We start from the raw sequence: 18,251 nt of genomic DNA, 5'->3' as shown, positions 1-18,251 counted from the left end.
AGCCAGAAGGGCTCCTCACTAAAACCCTAAGTCCAGGCAGGAAGTCAGAGTGTTTCACAGTTCCTAGGAGGGTTTGCCTGCGTGGGGCCTCAGGTGTCACACATCCGACTCAGGCTGGGTGAGGGATCCACAGGTACCGCCCACAGGTGGTTTCATTCCGTCTCACCTGGAAGCTGGAGCCTGCTCTTGGCCTCCAAGGTTCATTCTGAGACCAACTCTTCTTTGGAAAAGAAGAAGGGGAAGAAATGCATATCTGATCAGACGGTGGGGGGAGGGAGGGCAACGTTCCGCTCGGGAGGCGCGTGGAGCAGCAGCGGGATGCTGTTTGCGTAAAGCCTCCATTTGTCCCCACAGTGTCAGCATGCGTCGGCCTCACTGCTGCTGGATGAATTGCCCTATGGGCCCGCCTGACGCTGTCTTCACTGGGCCTTCTCAGTATATTTCACAACTGCTCTGAGTTTATAATTTCTTCAGGTCCTTTATCAAATATGTGTCATACATACCAATGGGATGGGAAGCATTTATCACCTAGCTGGGTTCTTACTTGAGCTCTGAAAAAAATGATTTGGCCACACAACCTTTCTCAAGGCTCTGATTTAATGGACTTCTCTGCGGCAAAGCCACTGAAATTCTTTGCCTTTTAATATTGACATCTCTTCCTCTTTATTACCATCTCACACAGCTCTTGTAGTCCAGCCGGAACGAGCCCATTAGTCTCTGACAAATAACTTATGTCGTTTGGTGAAAAATATGCAGAAGTTTGGCTGCAACTTCATCTCCAGCCTTGGTTCTGTTTGTGGCTTCAGTCTCCTCTAGGCAAAGCATCCAGCTCCAGGCAGAGCCTCCTCAAGTCCCCATTCCCTCATGCCCATTGCTGCTGCATCCACAGAGCCATTTCATACTAACCACTTAGAATGAACGGGGTTCGAGACGGGTTGCGAGAGGGGATATCTGGTCCATAACTCGGGGGTGAGAACTAAACGTGAGCCATGGCCTCAAGAAGCTTTGCTCACTTTCACTCACTCTCCAGGGACCCCTGGCACCACCACCATAGAAACGAGCCTGGGCTAGCCTGTTGGAGCATGAGAGACTGCGTGGAGGAGAAATGAGCTGTCCCAGATGAGACATTTAGACCAGCCAGTCTCTGCCAATATCAGCCAGGCCTGACCTAGATCTGCTGAATGTAGCCCAAACTGCCAAACCAGAATCACAGTCTAAATAAGTGCCCATAGCAGCATTGTTTATAAGAGCAAAATGGTGGCAGCAACCCAAGTGTCCATCAAAGGATGAATGTTAAACAGTATGTGGTATCTACATACAGTGGAATATTAGCCAGCCTTAAAAAGGAGGGAAATCCTGATGCATGCTACCATGTGGGTGAACCTTAAGGAGATTATGCTAGGTGAAATAAAGCCACTCACAGAAGGACAAATATTGCATAATTTCACTTATAAGAGGGTCTAAAATAGTCAAACTCATAGAGCCAGGAAGTAGAATGATGGTTGCTGGGGCTGGGTGGAGGGGAGGTGGGGAGTGGTTGTTTAATGGGTGTGGAGTTTCTGTTCGTGAAGATGAAAAGGATTCCAGTGGTTTGCCCAACAGTGTGAATATACTTAACACTACTGAGCTGGACACTTTAAAATGGGTACATTTTACCAAAACTTAAAAAAAAAAAAAAAAAAGAATTAGCCTCAAACTGTACTAGCAAAGGTGAAACCAACACAGGGAAAGTTCCCTGAGCACTGGAGTCCATCATCTATTCATGCTTTGTGTATCAGTTAGCTCTTGCTGTTTAACGAACAATTCTAAATTGAGTGACTTAAAATTGAGTGTTTCAACAACAGCCACTTATTTAGACTGTGATCCTGGCCTGGCAGTTTGGGATACACTCAGCCGATCTAGGTCAGCCTGGCTGATACTGGCAGAGACTGGCTGGTCTAAACGTCTCATCTGGGACCGCTCGTTTCTGCTCCACGCGGTCTCTCATGCTCCAACAGGTTAGCCCAGGCTCGCTCCTATGGTGGTGGTGCCAGGGGTCCCTGGAGAGTGAGTGAAAGTGAGCAAAGCTTCTTGAGGCCATGGCTCACATTTACACAGGGTCAACTTCCACCACTTTCTGTGGTCCAAAGCAAATCACAAAGCCAGCCAAGATTCAAAGGGTGGGGAAATCATCTCCACCTCTTGACGGGGGAAGCTACAAAGAATTTTTGCTATCCATTACACCAGCTATATATATGCCAGGCCCTGTGCTGAGTGTTGAAGATAAAAATATAAATAAAACACAGTCTAGGGCAGGAGGCAGACATGTAAATAAATAATTACAACTCCTAGTATCCATAAAGAAGTGAGCACAGGTTGCTCTGCCAGCCTGCAAAAGGGGGTGGAGGGCAGGGGTATGGGAGGAAGAGGGGAAGGAGGCAAAAAGGCCCAGGACAAAATAACACTTTCCCTGGTGGTGAAGGATAAATACTGTTTGGCCAGATGGAGGAAGGGGATGGAAGATCCAGGCAGAGAGGACGGAGACTTGGAGTGGGGACATGTGTGGGGTGCATGGAAGCTTCGCTGGGGAGCAAAGGGCCCCCTGGGAGTGGAGGAGGAGCTGAGGGAACGGGGAGACCCCCAGAGGGCCGTGCTGCCCCTGCTCAGCCCCGAAGGATTTGTGCGGCCGGAGGCTGTGAGGAGCTGCAGTGTGGAGGTGGCCTGGAGGGGGACAGGCTGGAAACAGGGAGACGTCCTCAGAGGCTCCTGCAGTGACTCAGGTGAAAGATGAGGGCAGCTCACTCAGGGTGCTGAAGGGCCTGGGGCAGGAGCGGCTGGATCCTGAGAATTCTAGGAGGTGAAAAGATGGGACTTGGTGTGATGAGGGGTGGGAGGAGTCCGGGGAAGTCCTGCAGAATGCGGGTGGTGGACCGTCTTCCGCGGGAAGAGAAGCTCCATGCTGAATCGGGCATCCTGGGCATGCAGGAGGAAGTGGGAAAAGGGGCAAAGAGGCCTGGGACAAAAATCTGAGCCTGGGGGCAGCCACTTCAGTGAGCAGCACCAGGGTGTGCAGTCCCACAGGCGCAGGCGGGCATCCCACTCGAAGCCAAAGAGACCCAAAAACAACCCCTGGGGCTGGCCAACAGGGACGGATGCTGAGGCCAAGTCTTCACCCCACCTGGTAGGCTCAGCTGCCAGCACTCCGCTCGCCAGACCCCAACGAGCCTCCATCCAGGGAAGGCCATAGCGTCTCTGGGCCATCTTCTCCCGCAGAAACCTGGAGCAGCAGAATAGTGCAGGGTGCCAGGTGCTTCTGGAAGTCCGCTCTGAAGGCCCAGCCCTGAGGCCTGCAGACCTCCCCACACCTGGGAACAGGCCTTGTTGCTGGAGGCCTCCTCACAGCACCTCACACACCTCACTGGGAAGCTCCTCAGAGATCAGGGAGTGTCCTTTGCCAAAACATGGGGCAGGGAGGAGGGCAGCCTGTGCCCCGCGGGTCCTGGTGCCCCCTTGTGGATTCTGGGTCTGCCGCCCCCCAACAGGCACAGCCTGAGAGCCTGCTTTGCCAGCTGGGCAGGCAGTGGGCAGCAGCCCGCACACACCAGCCGATCGATACCTGGAATGCACTTGGGGCCTGCTGGGAAAAGGAGTCCCCTGGTGAGCACTTTCATAAATTGACAAATTCTTCTGAAAGTGAATAATCTTCCCCAACTATTAAATCCAGATTTCCACCAAGTGAGATTCAGAGAGAACAGAAAGCACCTACATTAGGAGGGGGACACCTGAACCTCCAAGTGCCTTCCAGGTCTGGCTGCAGAATTCCTGGGGCAGCAGGTGTCACGGCCGGGGCTGGGGCTGCTGATAGAATCACTGCCGGGACCTCGATTTGAAGGGAAGGTCTTCAGAAACCCTCGGGATGCCTCGGGCCCAGAAGGAGTAGGCATGTGTGTGCTGCTGTGTTCTCCAGGCCCCTAAGCACTGATTAACTCAGCAGGCATGTGGGGCCACATCTGTCACTCTCTGCAGTGTGACACCCAGGGGGCTACCGAGCAGATATCTCTGCCCTCCTGTGCTAGAGGAAATGGAGGCCCAGAAAGCTGGGGTGGCTGGCCCAGGGTCACACACCAATTAGTGGCAATGCTGGAACAAGAACCGGGATCCAGGTCTTCAGAATCCCAGCCCAGAATTCTCTCCCCTTCCCTACCACTTCACTCAAAAAGGTGACATCATCTCCCTCACTTCACTCAAAAAGGTGACGTCATCTACCTCGCTTCACTCAAAAAGGTGATGTCATCTACCTGGCTCGTGGTTTGGGCATTAATTCAGCTGGTGACTTTCTGGAGACGCGTGTGAGTGTGGCAGCTGAGCCTTATCCAGCCTGGCCCTACAACTGGCCCTGTGCTGTCTCCCCTGCGCCCCGGCTGTCTGCAGGCACCGCCAGGCTCTCTCCAGCCCAGGCCTCTATCCACTGCCTCCTACCCCAAACCCCGGGTGTCCCACAGGCCCCACCCCACAACTGATCTTCTAGTTCCCTCCCTTCCTGATGTCCCACCACCATCCCCTCCAAAATCCCGTCAATGGTCTCCACGCGTCCCCCTCCCCGCTTCTTTCCTGCACTGAACCCCACGGGGTCCACACACTCCTGTTTCTCTGTCGTGCTGCTGCTGTGTAATTCTGGCCTTCTCACCTCTCCCTTGGAAAGACCGTCACCGTCACCAGCACTGCACTTGCCCCCACGCTGAGCTCCCTGTGTGCCCGCCACATGTTGTCTTACGGAACCTTCAACAAGGGCGGACCCCGAGGCTCTGAGAATGTAGGTTCCCTTTCCCAAGGTCACACAGCTGATAGGAGGCCCAGTGCAGGTTCACCCTCAGGGCACGGCACTTTCTTGCCTCCCATTGGCTTCCTAAGCCACTCCCCATCCTGCCTCTGTGTGGATTTGTCTGAAACCCAAGTCTAACCTCACCACTTCCTATCCAGAATCCCCTGTGGCTGCCTGGTGCCCTGGATGAAGCTGGAGCTCCCAGGCAAGACTGCTGCGATCTGGCCCCGCCCACCGCCTCGTGTTCCCTGTTGCCTGTGGCCCTTTTGTCCACCTGCACCTGCCCCCTCGTGCTTCTGCGCCCTCCCGCTGGTGATCTGAGCCTGTTGGTCTCTGTCTTAGCTCCCACCCTCCTTGCTCCAGGTCTGAGCTCACCCCATGTAGATCCTTCCTGAAGTCCCAGCCAGAGCCCCCTTCCGCACCCCTGGAGATGCTCTGCTACGACTCCAGACTCAGCGTGACTTGGGGTTGGCAGGGTCAGTGATTCGGCCTTGCCCATGGCTCCCAGAAGGCAGGGCCCCAGACCCCACTCCCTGAACATGCATGTGGCAAGTTCTCCAGGAGCCCCTCCCACTGTCTTCGTGGTCTTCAGCAGAGCCCAGTGTGTCCTCACCAAAAGGGCCTGCCTGGCAGTCAGGGAGCAGAAGCAGGATCCTCAATCCCCATTTTACAGATACAGAAGTAGAGGCTGAGAGAGGCAAAGGGGCTTGGCCAAGTGTCAGAAGCAGGGCTGGGGCCAGGAAGAAGTCCTGGCGGGGAGCCCCAGCCCTGGCCCAGCAATAACCAATGAGGCTGGAGCATGGGCAATGGCAAAGGGGTGCTGAAGAGCAGGGCTCAGCTCTGCAGGCCACCCTCTCCCATACATCTGCTAAGGGAAATCGCCTGGCCTGAAGACAGGTCTTTCTGGCCCAAGGATCAGGGGCCTGACGCACAGCTACCAGCAACATTAAGGGCAGTCCTGGGGGCAGGCAGATGAGGCAAGGCTGTGGGAAGCAGTGGTCACATGAAGGCCCTAACTTTGGCCAGTGAAAGAGAGTGTGCAACCCCAACAGGGTGGCTGGCAGGCTCTTCCCTCCTTCTCCTTTCTAAGCCTTGGGGTGGGTCTGGGAGAAGCTTCTGACATCCCCAGGTCTGGAGCCCATGGGCCCGGGCACTGTGTGTGCCAGCCCCAGGTCCGAGACACCGGGCACAGGTAGGTGCGCAGCAGAGTGGGAGCCTCCGAGGCCACTTCCTGGGACCTGCTGGGCTGTAAAGCAGGCTCTGCCCAATGTCAAAGCCCCAGGAGAGGGTGGGCGTCCTGAGAGACTCGCCTGGGACATGGGAGGAGGCACAGAGGGCCCCTGTCCCTTGCTTGCTTGCTTTCCCGAAAAGTCCCCACAAATGTGAAACAGAAGGAGGTGTTTGCCAGTTCTCCCATGGCCCCCTCCTTTCTCAGGGTCCGCTGCCATGCCATGGCTGTGAGTGTCTAACATAAGGGACGCTGTTTTTGCAGGTTTTGTGGTTGTGATTCCTTTGAACCATATCCAGCCCATCTTACATCACAATGCCATGCTTGACTTGGTCTCCAATACATCGGCACCCATTGGCATTTGAAGAACTTGCTCCGTGGTTATTTAACAGTTTTTAGTTGTCTGTGATAATGTATTCTCTATGTTTCCAATCGTCAGTATGGGAATCTCTCCCCCAACCTTTCAATTTCTGGGTTTGATTTTTTGTATCATATTTGGTTTTTTTGCTTTTTGAAGTTGTGATGCCTTTGGTTATTAGCCCCTCCCAGTGGCTGCTTGTTTATGCATTATGTTTGTGACTTCTTTTGACTGTCAGTGTTGAGCCAGTCTTGCCAAGAAACAATATCAAGTATTTCCTATTTCTCTACTTCTTGAAAGAAAAAAAAAATACTTTTTTTAATTTAAAAAAAAAAAAAAACTCTTAATGGGAACCTGGCCCTGTCTGTCTTCTCTGTTCTGCAGAAATGTTGAAGGAATTGAACCAGCAACGCAGAGCGAAAGCGTTTACAGACCTGAAAATTGTTGTTGAAGGCAGAGAGTTTGAAGTCCACCAAAATGTTCTAGCTTCCTGCAGCTTGTATTTCAAGGACCTGATTCAAAGGTTTGCCTTCCTTCCAGCTGTGGTCGGGTCTGTTCCTTTGTAGGACGCTTTTGTGTCGCTTTTCTCTTCCCCTCTCTTGCAGGTTCCTGAAGCGTGACTCCCTGTCACAGAGCCAGTAGCCATCTCTCCTCCTCCTCCTCCCCAGTACCCTCTCACACACAGCCTCAGAGCAGCCACTGCCCCCAGCATCTGCCCCCAGCCACAGCTTTGCTGGTCACCAGGGGCCTCTGCCAGCAGTAGACAACACCCCGCCCCACCCCTGAGATCCCAGGTTCTCAGTGGCTCACAAGCCCTCCCTGAGATTAGGGGGACTGTAGGCTCCATTTTAAGGGATCACTGCACACTGCCCCCACTGGACCAGAGCAGGATCCCCAGTGCCATCGTCCCTGCTGTCAGTGATGACTAATGCCAGGAAAGCACATCGATCAGGCCATCCCTGCTGAGGAGCACAGGGTGCCCCCGGGACCGCTTTTCCCCAGCCCAAGTCGGGGAGAAGAAACTTGTAGCAAAGCCTGGGCCACACTGCATGTCTGATCCTTGTGCACTGAGCCTAAACCGGCGCTGTGGAGCATAGACCAGGTGTGTCCTAAACACGGTCTCTCTCAACCCTTGCTCCCTCCCTCCTGCCCTCTGCCCTGGCTATTTCTACCTGAATGAGTCTTATTGGTGCATGAGCATCTTTTTTTTTTTTTCTCCATTATGTTGATTTTTTAAATTTGTCTGCTTCATACCTTTGCAAAGAAGTCAGGGGCCACCTTCCAGCTCCGTAGTAAGGGAGAGCAGCCAAGGGGCCAGCCCAGGGTAACGCTCACATTTCTCTCAGCCCTCAGCAGATTAACGCCGCTGCTCCTCTTGCCTTGCAGCCTCTCCGGGGCAGACGCTGAGCCAGGACTGTGCTCAGAGGGAGGACAGGACCTCTGCTTCCCAATGCCGTGTTTGGACTTGCCAACTAACCCCGGAGTGACTGTGTTTTGTTTCAGGATGGATCCCTGGCTGGCATCTCCTCTCCGATCCGTCCTTTCACATAGAGCCCAGCTGCCCTGTGGGCGGGCTCCGCCTGGCCCCATGCCGGCCCTCAGCCTCGCAGGAAGGGGCAGGCTCTTTGGGACTTCCCATTTCATGGACACCTCGGGTCTCCTGCCCCCGGTGCTTGGGCTCTCTCTGTCCAAGCACAGGGGTTAGGGGCATGTGGTCTGGGGTGAAGGGATATGTCTAGTGCCCTCACCAGGCCGGGGAGGACTTTGTGCTTCCACTCTTGACAAAGCCTGAAAGCAGGGGCCCGCATCTGGCTGCTGGATCACGGATGAGCGTCCTAGGGTCTTGGGCCTGGCTCCAAACCAGCTGGAGAGGACAGAAAGGGGGCAGGTCAGTGCTGAGCGGCAGCCTCCTCCCCAGCTAGAACGTGGTGGGCGAGAGGAGCACGGGGCCCTCCGATGGCTTTCAGAGACCACACATGGAAAGCCAGACTTGCATGCAACAGAGAAGAACACGTGCTAGGTGGGAACCCAAAGTAGTGAAGGCTTCTTGGGCTGATAAGAGGGAGGAAGAGCATTCCAGGCCGGGGGTGGGGCATGAGTGGGGAAGGGCAGGGTGGGGCAGATGGCCCTCCCAGAGGGGGCTGCGCTGGGGCAGGCAAGCCCTGACCCCATGCTAGGACCTGGGCATGGTCTGAGGTGGGTAATGTCAAGAGCAGTGAGGAAGGGACACCCACCTGAAGGCGGGAGAACAGTAGGATGTGTCTCGGTGGCCCTGATCAGAAAGGATGGGGCTGGAGGAGAGAGGACATCCCCGCCTTGGCAGGTAGGAGACCTGGGTCCTACACCTGACTCTGCTACTTGTCCTGTGACCTCAGACTGGTCACTTCCTCTCCTGCACCCTGGGCTTTCTCATCTATAAATCAGAATTGGTTCACATGATGCCCAGGTCTCCTTGCAGCTCTGACACCTCAGAGTGATGGGCAGAGGATGGGCAGGACCAGGACGGAGAGGCTTCCCACGTGCAAGCACCAGGACCCAAGAAGCTGAGGTGTCATGGGCATCAGAGGTCACAGGGAGGAGAGCAGGTCCACAGGCCAGCGTTGGGAAAGCTGGGGAGATGAGCAGTTGAGCATCTGGTGTGTCAAGCTGAGCAGCCTGATGGATGCCCAGGTCCCCAGGTAGGGCCGCCTGTAGGCAGCCAGGTGCATGGATCTGAACCCAGAGAGGTCTGAGGTTTGTAGAGTCGGGGCTGGGGGGCCTTCAGCATACAGGAGGGTCACACGGGAAAAAGGAGGGAAGCCAAAGCCAAGCCCCAGGGTGCCCTGTGACTGAAGGTCGCCGTGTGAGTTTGCAGCCACAGAGCACACGTGACCATTGGTGCTGATGAGTGCAAACAAGTGCCTTCTCAGGAGGAAAGCCAGGTCTTTACAGGAAGATGGTTTCCTTTCCCGCCGTGTAAAATCATAGAGAATTTCACATTCTTGGTGGTCAAGAGAGAAGCTGATGTCACCATGTCTTTTCAGTCCCCTTCACATCCGTGACCCTGGAGACTTACTGTGCAGTGGCCGGACTGGCCCAGTGCGGAGCCGTGGCCCTGCCCTTTGACCCCAAGCAGTGGCTCCCCGCTCAGGCAGCTGCACTCTTGTAAGGGGAGGGAGTAGGGACCATTTCTGGGACCTCTGTCCTGGTGCAGACCTCTGTGGGGATCAACATTGGCCCTCCCTGGGTGAGCCCTGCCAAGGGCAGGTGACCCCTCCGTGCTGTCCCAGCATCCCTGAGCCTCCTGTCTGGAGGCTCAGGCTAGACTCCCACCCCCAGCCTGGGACAGGTGATGTGTCTACCACTCCAGCCCCAGGGAGGACAATGACCCAGCACCCGAGCCTGGCAAGGACAGTGCCTGCCAGACCCAACCCCAGTGCAGACACCCTGCCCTGGAGCCACAGGACAGAATGTGGGAATCCAAGTCATTCACTCGCTGGTCACTCAGCAAACACACAGGAGCCCCTCCTGGGGCCGGGACTCACACCAAACACCAGCCAAGCCCACAGTCTGGTGGGGACACACTGCAGACAGGCAAGGAGACGAGCGGAGATGATGCTTCAGAGACTCGTGGGCCAAGGGCCTGGCTGTGGGGGAGGGGCATTCAGGGAGGCACCTTGGAGAGGTGGCATCTGATGTGGGTTATGAAGAACAGGCATCGGCTGGGCAGACACGTGGGGGAGAGCAAGGTCGAAAGGCAGGAGGGGGTCTCAGGTCCCACAGGTGACTCCACGTTGCTGCAGGGCCAGGCATGACGGTGGCTTGCAGGGGACGCGGCTGGAGGGAGGCTGGACCTGGGTCACAGGAGCCTGGGGGTGTTGCGACCAGATGTGTGTTTTGTAAAGATGACGGTCAGACCGTGAGTGGGAGCGCTGGATCTCAGTGTCCTCTCCCAGGGTGCGGCCAAGTCCCTTTGGGCTTGGCTGCACCCCGTGGCCATGCAGAAGGGCCCCAGCAAAGTCCTGCCCAGAGCCCCACACCCTTCACCCTCTTCCCTGAGCACGTGTGGGTGGCAGTGCCTGCCACCTTGCTTGGTAGACAGGTGTGGCTTGGAAGCCAGATAACGAGACTCCCATGTCTCACTTTGGATGCTGGCACAATGGCATGACCCACACCTGTCGCCAAGTTACCAAAGGTGGGCCTGAGCCACACAAATCCCCAAGACCCAGGGAAACTCGTGCATGCCCATGCATGTGTCCTGCAGCTGAGGACATGCCCAGGTGTTCATTCACGGGCAGAGTCCTCTCTTCTGAGCAGAGCTGGGTACCAGCCACCTGCCCCATGCCTGTGCCTCACCCGCCGCTGCCCACGGATTCTGCCCATCGCTCCAGACAGTGCCCAGTTCCACCTTGCAAAATGAAACATCTGACCTCCGAGGTGCGTGAGGGTGGATGAGGGCCTCCAACCTGATGTCTGAAAGGAAGGGCATTTCTAATCCTGGATGAGTCCATGGCTAATGGTGGGATTGCAAACATCCCGGTAGTTGGACCTAGCCATTCCTCTGCTGAGCAGAGGCTATGTCCCGAACTCTGGCCTCTCCTGGGCACCCCCAGCCCGAGAAGGAAGTGACTCTAGGAAGCTCTGGTCTTCTGACAGACCCCATGGGGCCCGTGTGGCTGGGCAGCACCAGCCTGCCCCTCACTCTGCACCCCACCCCCCTTTGTCAGCTTCATAGAGAAGGTTAGTGCTCCCCATCTGCCCTGCTGCAGTCCCTCCAAAGCCACGTCGTGACCTGGCGGGCCAGCAGCACCCCATGCCATTCACTCCATGGAGCCCAGTAGGACAAGAAATGGCTCAGGGCAGGGACGGAACAGCCACCTGTACCCCCTCCTCAGGGACCAGGGTCACCCATCACGGGGTTGTCCCTCTGGGGACCCTGCTCAGAGGGAAGAGGCCTAAGGAGCCCCAGGGTCCAGTCCCAAGACAGTCTGGTGTTCAGGGATAGAGAGGCGCCCCCACCCCCTCACAGCTCTCCAGGCCACGCACAAAGGCCTGTGTGGATGAGAACCATGTGTGTTGGTAAGAGGCACAGGCCTCGCCCTTTGAGGCCTCGTCTCCTCCTTGAACTCAGATTCTGACAGAGCCCCCATCACATTCCCCTGTGCCTCTCTGGCCATTCCCTGCAGATCATCTGCCCAGCGCCCCCTCCATCCCATAGGTGGCCCTCACAAGGGGCCAGGAGGAACAGAGCCACAGCCATGCCTCCTGTGGCCAAGGGTCCTCCTCAGTCTAGACAGCACCTGCGATGCTCTACGGCACCTGGTGCCCCTCCTCCTGCGCCTGGCGGCCAGGACCCACTCCCTAGCTCAGACTGTGGGCAAGACAGGCAGCACCCCTCAGCAGCCATGTGGGTCCCATCGCACCTGTCACTCAGCCATGGACTGTCCATCTGCCCAGCACCCCTCCCCACAGTGCATCTGTGTGCGTGTGTGCTCACACATCCTGAAGTCCCCTGGGCTCAGCCCTTCACTGGCTTTGAGCTCCTCCACCTGAGGACTCCTGGGTGGACAAGTGAGCTGGCCAGAGGTGAAGGCAGCAGTGACTGGGGGCCTCGGGAGCAGGCTGTGGCCCCGTGTGACCTCCACAGGGCAGAGGAGAGGCCAGGCAGCGGCTTGCAGGAATGAAGGCCCGGGCAGCAAAGACAGGAGTACGAGGTTGACCAGATGGCTCTGGGGCTGGGGGTGTTAAGGATTTCTGTGGTTTCAAGTGATCACGTAGTGGATTACTTCTACACTTAACAAAGCCACTGAGGTATGGAAATCCATGCCAACAGCAGAAGACTAGGTGTGTGAAGTCACTTTAGGAGTCACTCTGTGTTGCAGGGGTTTGGAGGGGCCTCTGTGGAGCCCACACCTTGCCCCCTCTGCCTTCTGGGCTGGCCCAGGGCTTGGAGGCAGAGGCCCCTTGGGGTCCTGGTGGGATGAGCCGTTGTGTGGGGACGGCCTACCGTGGCCGCCCTGGGAGGGAGCCTGGACGCCGGCTCTGTGGCAGGATTGCATCTCCCCCTCTCCTCCTGGCCATGCCTGCGCTGAGGCCCTGGGAGGGCGGTGCCTGACCTGAGAGAATGTCGCTCTAATGATGGAGTTTCAGGTACTGCCACATAGAGAAGAGTCTCGTGGGAAGGGCATTTTCCAGCCTCTGCCACAAAATCTCCACGGGAGTTCAGACCTCATCTAGGTCCACCCTCTTGTTTTGCAGAAGAGGAGGCTGAGGGCCTGGGAGGCCAAGGCTGCCCACCTGTCGGTGGCAGAGCCCGGGCACCCAGCGCCCCCAGCTCTCTGCCCTGTGCTCTTTCCGCTCACCCACACACCCAGCAGCTGGTCTGTCTGCAGCCAGCCTGCCCGCTTGCTGGACACCTCGACAGCCCCACCGCCAGCCACAGGTGCGCGCAAGGGACCCATCACAAGCATCTTGCCTTGTGGCCTCCTCGGAAGCGAGTGAGTGGACCACAGAGGTCATTTCCCAGCCATGTGGCCGAGCCCAGCCCCAGGCAGGACTGGGCTCCGGGCAGGAAGCAAGGCTGCTCGGAGGAGCCAGGACAGGGCAGCCAAGCCGACGGCCTACGAGGCCTCCAGACTCCCGACGCGCTGGGTGTTTTTACTCCTGCTGTCACTTATGCATCGGTGTCACTCTTGCTTCATCTTATCTGTTTCCTTCCAGGTCCAGCTTTAGGGGCAGCTGCCAGGCCTTAGGAGCCTTTGCAATGGTTTTGTATTCCTGTAGACACCAGATATAAACAGATTGATATATTTGTGTCCCTCCCCTGCTCCCCCCAGTTCCCAAGCCCGATGCACACTCTACACGCAGGCCACTCTGACCTCTGACCCCGTGTTCCATGTGGCAGGAGGGCCCCGCCCCGGGCCAGGCCCCAGGTCATGGCTGCTGGCTGTCTGTGGCGGAAGTCCTTGGTTGTTTCCTCTCCCCTCCTCCCGGCTCTGACCATTCTGTCCGTCTATCTCGTCTTGTCCTCAGTTTCAAAGCAATGTCATGAAGGGCTTCCTTTCCATGCCTAAAAGGAAACAATATGTTTTTGGAAAGAGGTGGGGTTGGAGAAGGTTCTGGGGCAACTTGGGGCCCTCGGTCTTGGGGCGATCAGAGGATATCTCTGGATTAGCTGGGATCACAGCCAGTTGGGAGCCTCCCAAGCCTGGGTCACATTGGAGAATCTGCCACCCAAGGCAGGCAAGGCCGGGCTGGGATGCGTCGGCCTGCTTTGGTGGAGATGCCAGGGCCTGCAGTGGGCTGAACCGTATTGTTTCCCTTTGAGGCCAGTCCTGGTCCTCGTCCCCATCCATAGCTCATGCTTTTTGATTTGCATCTTTTTTTGCATGGACATGCCGAGTAGTGATAAGCAGGGTTTTCTGTTCTTTTGGGCGTCTCTGGTCAGACTCTTCTCTTTCAGATCCCGTGTCAGAGCATTAGGTTCAGGTGTGTCATTGCTGTGTCCTTTGAGTCCTAAAACCAAGGGCGTGACCAAGGTGTGCAGGGAGATCTAGCCCTGTGAGGAAGCGGCACGATCGCCGCGGGGCAGCAGGTAAGGACACCCTGGTCTCTGTGCCTAGGTCCGTGCAAGACAGCGGCCAGGGCGGCCGGGAGAAGTTGGAGCTCGTCCTGTCGAACCTGCAAGCAGACGTCCTGGAGTTGCTGCTGGAGTTTGTCTACACGGGCTCCCTGGTCATCGACTCAGCCAACGCCAAGACACTGCTGGAGGCGGCCAGCAAGTTCCAGTTCCACACCTTCTGCAAAGTCTGTGTGTCCTTTCTCGGTGAGCCCGGAGGCCATGTGTGTCACTTGCGGGGAGGAGTGCAGATGGGCAGACAACTCCATAAACAGGAAGGACTGAGCAGGGAGGGCTGAGCGGGGAGGACTGAGCGGGGAGGGCTGTGTGTGCACACCCGAAGCTCCCTCACATGTGGCTGGGTTTGGCAGGGCTGTTTTAAGATGGTAATTTGGATACACATGCAAAGACTCTCTTTCCCTGGCATGAAATGAAGGGGATTCCGTGTCATTTCTCTGTAGGTGGGAGAGGCGCACTGTGCCCCGCCAGGCCTTGTGGGAACAAATGGTATCATGAGGGCTGTGCACGTGCTCTGCTTGTGGAGAGAGGCCGTGGCCCTGGCCTCACCGCCCTGTTCTCTAGACCCGGAACAAAGCAGCCCAAACTTGCTTTCCCTTTACCTTATTCATACCTGGGCTGTCCCAGATGTCTGCCCAGGCCTAGACATCTGAACTGTCCCTTGAGTACCCATGTCTGCTGCCCAGGATGGGGACTGAGTGTCAGGCGCTCCCGGGGGGTCCCTGAGCCAAACAACATGCTGCCTTTACACTTGATGCTGCCCCGCATGGGCGACGGCAAGGTGAGGGAGGGACAAAGACGAAAGCCTCCAAAGAACCAGTGGCCTGGGGTATGGAGTGCAGAGAGAAAGCCAGAGCCCAGCCTAGCGATGGGGCAGATCCGTGAGGACAGAGGGGCACCAGGCAGTCTCGAAGTGCCGGGAACCATGGCAGCGATGAGGCTCGCACACAGATAGGCTTCCAAGAACCCAGACACACCTAGGCTGGAAGAACTACTATCATGAAGGGGGAAGAGTGTGAGGTCCTGGGAGGGACAGTATTGGGTAAACAGGGTATGGAGATGGCTCCCACCCTGGATCTAGCCACTAAGCCCAGGAGAGCTGGCCAGATGGACCCCAGAGCCTAGCCGGCCAGATTGGGTGGGGCAGAAGCCTGTGCAAGAAGCTGGGAGGTGCACGAGGGGCACTACAGCTGACACAGCTTAACGAAGGAGTCTGGGACCGCAGACATGCCTGGCATGGAAGACATACAACATGGAAGATGCTGTAAGCCTCAGTGCTACCCTCAACCTCAGCGACAGTGTGCCTCCTGGCCCCAGCCCAGGCCCAGGCTCTGAACAGGACTCTCACACTCCATGCCTCCCAGTCTCGGTCCTTCTGCCAGGACCTGTGCACACAGACGGAGGCCCCTGGGAATCAGCATGAGATGGGATAAGGGAGAACCCAGGAGAAGGATCGAAGGCTCCAGACACCCAGGAAGGGGGCCTCCTGGGACTCTGAATGCTGGAGGCAGGGTCCCCAGGATGTGGGTTCAGAGAAGGATCCAGGGTGACAGCGATGGGAACAGGTGGCAACTGCTTCCAGGGCTCTTGGCTCAGTGGTCCTGTGCTCTTGCCCCCAGAGAAGCAGCTGACGGCCAGCAACTGCCTGGGTGTGCTGGCCATGGCCGAGGCCATGCAGTGCAGCGAGCTCTACCACATGGCCAAGGCCTTCGCACTGCAGATCTTCCCCGAAGTGGCCGCCCAGGAGGAGATCCTCAGCATCTCCAAGGATGACTTCATCGCCTACGTCTCTAACGACAGCCTCAACACCAAGGCCGAGGAGCTGGTGTATGAGACGGTCATCAAGTGGATCAAGAAGGACCCCGCGACACGCACACAGGTGGGGCCTGCCCTGCCCCCGCCCCTTCTCTCTGGGTTTGGGCTCCCCCTGCGGCAATGGGGTCTGCATCAAGGGTGAAGGAAGTGAACTTTCCTTGTCCTGCTCCCCCTGAGTAGCAGAGAGGAGAAGGGAGGGCAGAGAGATGAGAACCCAGTCACCAAAGGATCCTCAAGGGCTAGCATTCCACCCCAAAGGAGACCCAAGTGGGCCAAGAGCCGCAGCACCTGCACTCTGCAGGGAGAAGTGGGTGCCTGAGCCAGGGGGCTCTGGGGCTCCCAGGAACACGGACCCAGCTGGAGGAGCCCACACCTGCTCCAGTTGTTGAGGGGACGGACAGCCCCTGATGGACCAAATGGAAACCCCTGTACTCAGGAAGGGGGAGAATGTGAGGTCCTGGGGAGACTGTGTTGGGTAAACAGAGGATACAGAGAGGGCTCCTGCCCCAGACCTAGCCACTGAGCCCCGGAGAAAGGGGTCCTCAGATCAGGTGGGAAAGCAGGGTTTCTTTTCAGAGGTAGGAAGTTAGATGGGGCAGCTAATAACAGTGACGGCCACAATTCCCTATGACTCCCAGATCTGTGTCTCGGGCTCAGAACCCTCTCCTGAGCTCCAGACCCCTCTGCTCAGTGGCCTTCTGGGCCTCTCCAGCAGAATGTCCCGCAGATCCATCTCATTCACCAAGCCTAAAGCTTACACTTCTTCCTGTGCTCCTGATTTCAGCCACGCCTGGTCCCCAAAACTGAAGCCTAGCTTCTTCCCATGTCTCCCACAGCCATTTCGCTACACAGCACTCGTTCCTGCCTCCTTCCTCCCCTTTAAGTGAATCGACTTCCCTCTCCCCATCGAGACCTTCCTCCTCTCGCCAGGATTACTGCAGCACCTCCTAAGTGGTTTCCCTGCCTCTGTCTTGCTCCCTCCAAATCCATTTTCCACCCTCCAGCCTGAGCGGTCTCTCTAAAAGCACACTGAACATCTCATCCGTCTGCTCAAACCCCTCGTCAGTTGCCTGATCGACTCCGCAGGGGAAACTGTGCCGTCCTTGTTGAGCATGAGCCGGCCTCCCCAGCCTCTCTCCTCTCACTTCTCCCTGTCTCCCTAAACGCCTCCTCAACAAAATCCTGTTGCATCTTGTAAGAATAAACCCCATACAATTCTCCAGACACACCATTCTCTTTCACTCTCTGACACCTCTACACAGGCTTCGAATGTCCGCCCTCCCCTCCACCTTGTGCCTGAGAAGTCTGCCCATTTTGCATACTCCATCCAGACGCCACTCCCTCTGCAAAACCTCTTACTCCTGCATCCACTACAAACCCTCGCTACACCCTTCTCTTGCCCCCCGTGAATTTTTTGTAGCAGATCCCCTCCCTTTAAACTGTCTACCCCTTGAGGTCAGAGACTGGGTCACAGTGGTCCTTGTACCCCCAGTGATGAGCTTCATGCCTGGCCTATGGTGGTCGCCAGTTACTCATGGGATGAAACGAAAGTGGAGTGATGAGCAGAGTTTGTTAGGAGGGGAGATTCAAGTGAGCCTCTGAAACCTCCTCGGTGCAGGGCGACAGTTTGAGGCCGTGGGACGTGGGACACCACTGAAACAGTTTTTGGTGCTGGGGAGACACAGGCTTCCACGGCTGGAACTTGGCAAGCTCAACAGTCGCCATCTTCTTGAAGCTTTCGTGGGTCCTCCCACCTGTTCCTGAGTCCTTGCCATACTCACGGCTCTTTAATAATCGTGTCTTCCTCATTTTAACCACCCCGCCCCTACCCCCAGTGGTCTGATCTGCAGCGGGGGTCCACGGCCCAGGGTGGAGTGCGAGAATGGGGTGCTGGGGGGATGAACAGGTGCTCCCACTCCTGCAGGGCTGGCTGCTGCCTGCCAGCCTCCCCTCCCCATCCCTGTGCTCCCTGCCCTCCCCTCCACACCTCCAGCTGACGGTACCTCCCTTTACCTCTGTCTAGGCTAGCAGAACATCTACACTCCCAAGCCCGACACAGCCTGGAATTACGCATTCTTGTGCAGCCACACACCGTTTCTTTCCTTCCAGGAGGTGGCTCTCTCTTGCTAGTCTAAGAAGATTCCATGTCTCCTTTACCCTGCAGTATGCAGCCGAGCTTCTGGCCGTGGTCCGCCTCCCCTTCATCCACCCCAGCTATCTGCTCAATGTGGTTGACAATGAAGAGCTGATCAAGTCATCAGAAGCCTGCCGGGACCTGGTGAACGAGGCCAAACGCTACCATATGCTGCCCCACGCCCGCCAGGAGATGCAGACGCCCAGAACCCGGCCACGCCTCTCCGCAGGTTTGAAGGGGCACGCCCCAAACCTCCCCATAAGCAGTGTCTTAGGCTCAGTGGTCCCAGTGAGGTGCCAG

The 18,251-nt window shown here is 56.9% G+C and overlaps 1 protein-coding gene across 1 annotated transcript in view; it reads left to right on the top strand.

Moving 5' to 3' along the window:
- Positions 1-18,251, top strand: part of KLHL29 (kelch-like family member 29) — a 247,132-nt gene that overhangs the window by 215,773 nt on the left and 13,108 nt on the right. The window contains exons 5-8 of the mRNA XM_011972723.1: positions 6,772-6,910; positions 13,989-14,191; positions 15,622-15,881; positions 17,982-18,180. Coding sequence (XP_011828113.1) covers positions 6,772-6,910; positions 13,989-14,191; positions 15,622-15,881; positions 17,982-18,180 — 801 coding nt within the window. The remainder of the gene's footprint in view (positions 1-6,771; positions 6,911-13,988; positions 14,192-15,621; positions 15,882-17,981; positions 18,181-18,251) is intronic.

The sequence above is a fragment of the Mandrillus leucophaeus genome, unplaced genomic scaffold (genome assembly GCF_000951045.1).
Source record: "Mandrillus leucophaeus isolate KB7577 unplaced genomic scaffold, Mleu.le_1.0 Scaffold13, whole genome shotgun sequence".
In the NCBI taxonomy this organism is placed as follows: Eukaryota; Metazoa; Chordata; class Mammalia; order Primates; family Cercopithecidae; genus Mandrillus; species Mandrillus leucophaeus.
This window is presented reverse-complemented; position numbering and strand designations above follow the sequence as displayed.